This window comes from Ixodes scapularis, unplaced genomic scaffold, assembly GCF_016920785.2.
Source record: "Ixodes scapularis isolate PalLabHiFi unplaced genomic scaffold, ASM1692078v2 PGA_scaffold3__209_contigs__length_174095766, whole genome shotgun sequence".
NCBI classification, from domain to species: Eukaryota; Metazoa; Arthropoda; class Arachnida; order Ixodida; family Ixodidae; genus Ixodes; species Ixodes scapularis.
The window spans coordinates 30,631,509-30,640,541 of NW_024609868.1; the positions used below are offsets into that span (position 1 = coordinate 30,631,509).

At 47.4% G+C, this 9,033-nt stretch overlaps 1 protein-coding gene across 1 annotated transcript; it reads left to right on the forward strand.

Moving 5' to 3' along the window:
- Nucleotides 1-4,586: 4,586 nt before the first annotated feature.
- On the forward strand, nt 4,587-5,531 carry LOC8040259 (apical junction component 1 homolog). Its single transcript, XM_042292684.1, has one exon. The coding sequence runs from the start codon at nt 4,587-4,589 to the stop codon at nt 5,529-5,531; it is 945 nt and encodes a 314-aa protein (XP_042148618.1).
- The last annotated feature ends 3,502 nt before the right edge of the window (nt 5,532-9,033 follow it).

Consider the following 9,033-nt stretch of genomic DNA (forward strand, 5'->3'; position numbering starts at 1 on the left):
GTGTGTCTGAACTACGTAAACGAGCAAACTTCCCTGAACTCACTTTAAGGCGGAAAATATTTCGTTTCACACTGTTTTACAAGATTTACCACCACAACCCAACAATTAGAAATAAACTATTTCCTCCTCCCACTTCTTTTTTTCCGAGATTAGATAACAGCTGTAAAATACAACCCATATATGCATCCACGACTCCTTACGCTAACTCTTTCATACCTTTTACAATTAATGAATGGAACGCTTTGCCTAACAGCATAGTCACAGCTCGCAATATAGATGTATTTAAAAAAGTGCTAGGCGAATTTTTAGAATCCACAATGAACTAGCACTTTTTAAACATAAGTGTATGTGAACTTTTTGTCATGTTTTGTTTGAATATTTTGTTGATTCTTTTTGTTTTGTTGTTCATGGGTGTATATGCTTATATGCTTTTCTTATTATCCCACAAATATGAGCTGCCATCCCTTGTATAATGCCCTGTTTTAGGGCCTTCAGGGTACTAATAAAATAAATACATATTGTTGAATATTTTAAAAATCTAATTTGAGAAAGGACACTGGGTCGATAACAAAACTTCCCGGCTTTGACAACGCTTCCCCAAAGGTTCGGGCAAAGACACGAGCGAAACCATTCAAATCGTAAGTTCCGAAATCAGTGCGATCGGCCGAACCCCCCCCCCCCCCCAAAAAAAAAGAATAAGCAAAAAAAAAAATTGCGATAGTTTAGGTTGGTGTGGCAAGATGGCTGCGCGCTGGTTCGCCATACTTGGCCCAGTCGGCCATTTTAATCACTCCATCCATCCAACACAAGGCTGCGCGCCGCACAGGCGCAGAGGTCGCGAGGAGGCGCAGCTGGCGGAGCCAGGACGCCAGGAGCTGGCAGAGCGAGCTGTCGACGAAACGTCGCAACATCTGTCGATGAAACGAGCGAGTGCTCGTTTCCACGAAACGATCTGTCGATGAAACATCACAGTGTCGACGAAACAATTTGTCCATGAAACGTCGTTCGACAAATTGATTGCCACCGCTCTTAGTATGCTCAGTACATCAAGTTTTGTGATCAAACCTACGATAAAGCAGTAAAAATCACCCGCAGTGATCGCTTCGCCACACGACCGCACTGCGCTGCGGAAAAAGCTGATTGGTGGTGCTGCGGTGCAACCAGTGTGTATACTTACTAGCAACTCAGAACGGCTAGAGTACAGCCAGACTTATTTTTTCTATCGAAAAATGTATGTTTTCTGTTTAGAAGGTCGCCTTCGAGTTGAATAAATGTAGAACTCTTCACATGAACAGTCAAGGCTTCATACATCCCAGAGATCTAGTTTCTAAACCTTTTCTACGGTAGACTTTCAGTGAAGTACACTTTGCTGGTATATAGTGGCATGGAAAGTGTTTGGGAGTTCATGGGTCTATGTGGGGTGGCTGCAGGGCGATGGGGTGAGGGAGGGGTGAATTGTATGGGGGTGGATTGCCATTATGAAAAAAATGTCTGGGGAAAAAAGGGAGAAGGGGTGCCCCAAGCAAGTGTATGTGAAACCAAATATAACACTAGCCTCCCCAGGCAGTATTTCGCGAAGTTCCGAATCCTGCAAGTTGAGGGTGATTGCCCTCCCCCTACCCCTCTATTCTGATGCCACTGGTACTATGCCACGAGCACAGTGTTTTTATCATCTGCTGAACTGTGTGCTGTCTTCTGCCACCCAGCGTTTGCTCCGCCTCCGCCCAAGGGGCTCTTCCCCGAAGGCCAGCAGTCTGGGCGCCGGTGCAGCGAGGGCGCGGCAAGACCTCCGACGCCCATCTCGATCCTGAAGCACGAGGACCACCGGTGGGAGACGTCGCCCACTCAGGACGCGCCGCTGTTGCAGCAGACGAGCTGGGCATCCACGGGGGACATCAAGCTGACGGTGCCGTCGGTGTCCAGCGGCTCTTCCTCCCTGGACCACTCGCCCGAACGGACAGCAAGTGCCAAAGAAGGTGGGGCCGCAAAGGAATACCTTGCCGTAAATTCATGTTCTTCACACTAAACGATTGGCGCAAAAGACAAAGGGCAAGTAAAAGAGGGGACAGGACAAGGGCTGTCCTGTGTGGTCTTCTCCTTGTCCTTGAAGTCTTTTGCGCTGTTTTCTTGGTGTTTACCTAACTGGGCCATCAGCGTATATCGTTTTAATGTTATCTAATCTAGTGAAACCTATCGGCGCCGTTGTCCACACTCGTGGGCACGACAAGGCACATAGTTTGTGGAAGTAAGACATACCCTACACCCAAGCTCAACCATTATTGCTACCTGGATTCCCGACGAGGTTTCTATATGCCATTGTCAGAACAAAAGAGTGGAGGCCTGATCAATGGGGAAACTTGTTCAGGTACCTGTTAAAGATGGCAGAGTAGAAAATGTTAGTTTGTTTGCAGGTTACGAAAAGCAGGACAAGCGCCTTCCCCAAAGCCCTTTACTCTTTCCACTTCAGCTGAGCGAATGCTGGAGAGCAGCTGAGTAGAGAGAAGAGGTCAATAATCATGGCAAGCAGAGAGCTTTGTGGGAAAGAGCTTGTCTCGCTTTTCTAAACCTGCAACAGACTTATAGCTGCACTGAGACTGCACATTTAAAAGAATATATGCATTTCTAAAAATGTCTCAAAGCTATAAGTTGATTTCCTCACAAATTCTGTTATTGTAAAAGCATAATACACCTCTGTCCATATTTGACTGCACCATCTCATGATTCACCCTGATCCACGTCACGAGGCAGCTGTGTCGAAGATATTTGGAGCATCAACATGGTTCTTGCAGAAACGAGAAAGGTGCGGTGGCAAGTCTCCCGAAAATGTGGTTACAAGAAAGAAGTGGGTGGGGCAATTAAGTATAAGCAGGTTGCAACTCCACTGCCGCTTTTAATCCATGTCGTATTGAAAAGACGAAGCGTGATTGCACTGGCGCAAATTGAAGAGCAGAGATGAAATATGTGACAGCAAAGTATTTAGAACATTTTCCCTCCCACTGGCCCTCATGGCAATGGAGTTGACCCAAGAGCTAGCAAGCTGTGGCAGGGCATCTGAACCTCCCTACAGTTCTAATTCACAGTCTCTCTTTTCTGGCCATTAGCGAGACTGACCAGACTCAGTGACTTCGCATTGCACATGCTGAAGTCCCCGTTCCGATGATGGTTTGTTCCGGAGTAAGTTCTCATTCGTTTGTGTCTGGCAGCGCCCCCCCTGTCCCACCTTCTCGTCCCCTTGTCTGCACTCCCGATGGCGAGGGATGGCCTCCCCAACCTTTTCCTCGTCGTAACAAATCGTTCTGTTGTGATGCACTTCGTGTTGCTTGAAAGCACAGTAATGTTGCCTCTCTTCACCCAGCTTCTTGCAGCGGTCACTTCGGTCGCCCGCCCATATGTCCCCTCATCTCCGCATGCCGCAAGACTACATTAACTGTGTCCAAGGTCTACCCGTAAATGTAGTGTAAATAACTGTTTAAGTACTGACGACGCCATAGTGCAAGTAATCCGTCTTTGAGGGGGCTATTTCTTACGTTGGCATAAACAGTCGATTGCATGGTTCTGGTCAAACTGCAGACTGTGACCTCTAAGAGCATACATGGCTTTGAAAGAAGTGTTGAACGCAAACTATCGGCAAATATATCACACACTAGCCAGCCTGCAACGCCTACATAACGCTTTGCTTCTGCGTGGCTGCAATGGAAATTACATTTTTTCCTAGAATTGGGGTGCTCAGATGCTTTGCTCAGCCTGGCTGGGGACACTGCGTGGCTTGCGCTGCAGCTGTGTTTGGGCAGAGCCCGCAAGTGCTACGGGATACCGAACTGAAGTGTTGATATTTCCTGTTGTCGGTAGTGTTTCAACTTTTCCGTAACTTTCACGGGGTCATTTCATGTGGAAAAGCTGGAATCGGTAACTCAATCTTAAACAACATCTCGCAGGCTTACGAGTTGTTACTGTTCAGAATGTATACCTTTATAGGGAGTGTACAGTAGCAGTGGCGTGTCTACACAAACTTTATTAAGATCTCATAAATGGGGATAGATATTAGAAGTTTTTACTTTCTTGGAAGTTCTGATCGAATCAGAAATTCAGGTGATGAAAAAAAGTTGGTTTATCTCCAACATACGCAGAGAGAAAGCAAATCTACACACAATTCTGATGACATCATAGTCAGAACAATGAAAACAAAATTATTTCGGGAGCACATACAATAAAGCCTCTCCATAATAAGGTCAATATTTCTGGAGTAAAAACCTGGACAACATTGATATCTCGAGTGCCCGAAATAGCTTTATCTGCTTCAATATACGTCTTTACTGAGAGGTTCTACTATACACCGCTTCTCTGTCAGAAGCCCCGTAACCCTGACTAAATAATTCCCCCCCCCCCCCCCCCCACTTCTAGAAAGCAGACAAGACATCAAATTCGCGGACGAAGAAACGCAGCCCGAGGAGGAGCTACCCTCGCCCCCAGACTCAGACTCGGAAGCACCGGGCCTCTACCTGAGCCCCAGTAACTACAACGCGGACACCTCCGACCAAGACTCGGCCTCCGCCGACCCCCAGCCACCATCTGCCGCCGCGGAACCGATGACGGTGCGCTGCCACTGGGGCGACTGCAACAAGGCCGTCCCCAAGGGCCCCAACGGCAAGGTCAAGGTGCACACCTGCCCGACCTGCTACGGCTACTTCTGCAGCCGCGCCTGCCGTGGCAGGCACCGCGACGCCAAGCGCTGCCCCTTCACCCGCGTCTCCAATCTGTGCCAGGAGGTCCTGCACCGCATACGCCACGACCCCACCTCCCGCCACCAGCTGTCCCTGTGCGCCCAGCGCGGCCTACTCTCGCGTGGCCGCGGCGTCATCCGCCTGGTCTTTCAGGGGCCCCAGCGGGCCGCCCAGTTCCTCGAGGCCGGCTGGGGAGAGGTCGTACGCGGGCAGATGTTCTACGTGGCCCGCGACGACCTCCTGCCCCATGACATGGGGCCCCGCGTGTACGCCCGCGTGCGCGCCCTCTGTGACGACTATGACCCCGGCCGTAAGTTTGTCCTCCTGGTGGCCGTCTGCGTCACGCAGGAAGTCGTCACGCCCGCGGGGCTCGGTGCCATCTCTCGCGAGATGGTCGTCAAGGCCATGAAGCTGCGCCTGAGCGGCCCGCTGCCCGAAGAAGACGTGCAGACGCTCATCCTGCCCGTCGTGTCGTCGTCCGCCGTGCCTCCGCCCGCGGCGGGCTCGACGTCCAATGGGCTCCTGCCGCAACACCGGCACCGGCTCCAAGGGCTGCACCACGTGGAGCGGCAACTCGAGGCCAGGGGCATCGACCTCGCGGGAAGTTACCCTGAGCTGTACGCCAAGATACGCGCCTTCGTCGACAGCGGCGAGCTTTTTGCGCCCGTGTGCACCTTTCCTGTGGACGTGCGCACGGGACAGGTGTTTATGTGCATTGTACTTCCGTGGGCGGACCAGGAGCTTTTGGACAGAATGGCGGGCACTCGCAGTGCGGCGTCGGTGAGGAACAAGAAGCGCTGGGCCTTTTGAAGGACTGCTCTGCTCTACAAGTGCCAAAGAAAGGCCGGGTTCTCAAAGGACCCGGTCGCGTCGGGACAAGTGCGCACAGAGCGCATAGAATAACTCGGCTAGATCTTCTAAAAATGTACTAGTCGTTTTGAGGCGCGGCTCTTCACACTGAGAGCATCAAACCTCATAAGAATGTAATCAAACTAGGTATGTGTTAAGGTCTCGTTTAACTAGGGTGGCCATACTCTTCAGTGTAGAAAAGGAGACATTAAAAGAGGGGAAGGGACGAGACATTAAAAGAGGGGAAGGGGGAAAAAAGGGGGGGGGGGGGAAAGCGAGACAAAAAAATAGCTCTGCTACTATACAGTCCACAGTGAAAATGCACACTTTTCCGGTGCTTTTCTTTTACTATTTGAGTACACAAGCACCTTTCTTCCCCGTTCTAAAAAACCTAAGCATGCCAAATATTGTAATACAGAAAAGTGCCCCGTACACACATCTGTGCGAACAAAAGTTATTTGCAAGTTGAGTCGCTGAAAAAGCTAAAAATCATACTTTACTGGAATTAACATTTTTATGCAATGTTTATTCTAATACACTGTCACGAGTAATAATTGTTTTCCCTTTCACTCGCTTGGGACTGATTTCGCAAGAGAGTTTTGACAAAAACGAGACATTTGGCATTATTCAGACAAAGTGACGGGACGGTAGAAATGAATCTCTAAAACGGGAGTGTCCCGTCCAAAACAGGACGTCTGGCCACCCTACGTTGAATGCAATGCAGTGTCAGTAGGGTGCCATTTGACAGTGTATTAAGAACTCCTTCAAGTGCCATCCAACTGCTGTCGAGCAGTGTTCGACTACAATGCATAACCGTGGTCCCATTTGCTGGTTCTTGATGGTGCACCCCAAAAATACAAGATCAAACAAACTCTAGTCGACTGCACAAAATATAACCTAATGGTGAAGCAGAACTGAACAGTACAAACACAAACTGCCCCACATTGAGTCCCATGTAAAAAGGATTTACTGAAATTAACCCAAGGCAGCTATTGTTCCCACCTCTCACGCAGACTGGTTCTTGATGGTGCACCCCAAAAATACAAGATCAAACAAACTCTAGTCGACTGCACAAAATATAACCCAATGGTGAAGCAGAACTGAACAGTACAAACACAAACTGCCCCACATTGAGTCCCATGTAAAAAGGATTTACTGAAACATTAACCCAAGGCAGCTATTGTTTCCACCTCTCACGCAGACTGAGGGATATAGAACTTGAAGAAATCTGTCGATTGCTCGTTTGGAAGTCTTGTGCATAGTCCAGTCACTTACACCTCTGCTCTCTGTACCGATAAAGGTAGCAGTAGTACGGCTAGTGCAAGTGTGAAGACGCCAATTCTTTTTTTTTTTTGTCTGGATGGCATACTTGGGTAATGATATTACATGGTGCACATAGCTGATGCACCAATAATATGGTCATAAATGTGTTGATGGCACACTATTGGATGGCACTTGAATACATGACTAAGGCGCCGTCAAACTGCACTCTCGACATAAAACTGGAAGATCTCGTTGAAAAGTTCCACCAAGAGATCTGATTCTGTTGTTACTGGCGTGCCCACTGTACGTTTGAGAAGGCAGCCGCCGTGAAATTGGAAGGTTGTTGATGTGATTCAACGTTAGCCGTATTTCCCTGCAGTCGCCTTGCATGTTTCCATGTTCCCTGTTGAGCACCAGTTTTTGTTATCACTAAAGATGTGCCCATGTTTAATTAAGGTTATGTGTTTGAGTGCGAAACCAGTCAACAGTAAGCTAGACTGCACACCAAACAGTCTAGCAGAGTTTGCCGAAAATGAGCTTGGATGGATTCCATGCATTCCAGAGGAACTGAGATGCCTACCGCAACGCAATATCAAGGTAACATTGCATTTTAACAACTTAAAGAAGGTGCCTGCAAGTGTATCTTCATGAACGTTGATGACAGTGAATATCGACATGGCATTTGTTTTTGAGCCACTTCTGGACTTTGAGACACCGAGTCCTCGCCTTAACAAGCCCCTTGCTCTTTGCACCATACTAGAGTTGGCTGTCATTCGCTCTACTTTCTGCCTACGAAGCAAATAAGTTCAAATGCGAGATTACTCTATGATATTCGAGATGCCCACAATTAAAAAATGTAGTACTGAATCGCAAAGTTAAGGTTGTGAATGGTGTTGGGTCAGACTTTCACGAAGAAAGTGTCAGTTGTCCGAATAGTGCCCGTGGCATAGCGGGCAGCGACAGACAGAGCAATAGGAGCGTCAGTGGGAGTTCTTGAGTCAAGAGACTGAAACTCTGGCGCCCTATGCGTCTTGTTTTCCAAGTTTTGGAGAGGGTCACTGTTTGTCAAGGCACATCATAGTTTAGCGTCGTCCTTCCACACCCAAGGCAGGTTATGTCTGTGGACAGGTGAAACTGCGTCCCACTAAATGCCATAGCGATTTAATTCCCCAAAGCTAAAGCCTAAATGCTGACGTGCTTGCACTCTCATGCCCTGCATGCCCACTTTTCTTTTACGGAGAACGGTCACATGGTCAGATGTGCTGGAAGGTTTTTGAACATAATGATAAGACTGGCTCTGAGCCACATGATCAAACTTAAGTGATTGAGAGTAAGGCAGCAGGTGGTTCAACAATAAATGGAAGCGGAAGGAAAGATCTACAATTACTGATAACAGTATGCTGCGAAGAACAAAAACATGTTGTTAAGCAGCCTTTTCACAGATGCAATAAGTTTCTTGACAATTTAAGTTCCTCAATAACATATCACCTATAGTCGTCAGACTCTGGTTAAAATGGACTGAATCAAACAAACGAAGTACCTGCATGCTGGAGGTTTCGAAGAGACCGACAGCTTGCTTTTGAGGTCCGTTACATCACGCCTTTGCAGCGTATTAATTTTCCTAATGACAAAAAGCAAACTATGTCATTGCTGATGCACTTTCTTTCTTCATCTGCAACATCCAGTTTGTGTAGTAGGTAAGGAAACCACATGTCAAGAGGCACCTTCGTCTCTTCTTTTTTTTAGAACTTGGTGTTCTATTGGTACCTTGTTGTAAAAAAAACACATCTTTACTTGGCAACCTTGAGCCACACATGACTGCATGTGAGAAGTTGTTTGTGATAACAATAGCATGCTATAATGGGGCTGCCTTTAGTCTATTGCACTACTAGGCTTGAATATCTGTGATGCACGTTTGTATGTTCATGTTACATTCAGTTTGTAAATTGCCTGCCTTCAAAACCTGACTGTATTATATTGTATGGGCTCAAAAAGCATCCTTTGAAAGTGCATAAAGCATTCAGTCTAATACTAAAATCTTTTTGGGGATAATTACAATATCTTTTTCTTTATCAAGTTTAGAGACTATGCCAGCAGTTTCCAAATATTAGACGAAGATTGCCATGACTTGATGAAAGCAAACTGCTCTGACAAATGACAAGATGACAAAAAGTGCAACTAACATCAGCCATATTGTGGA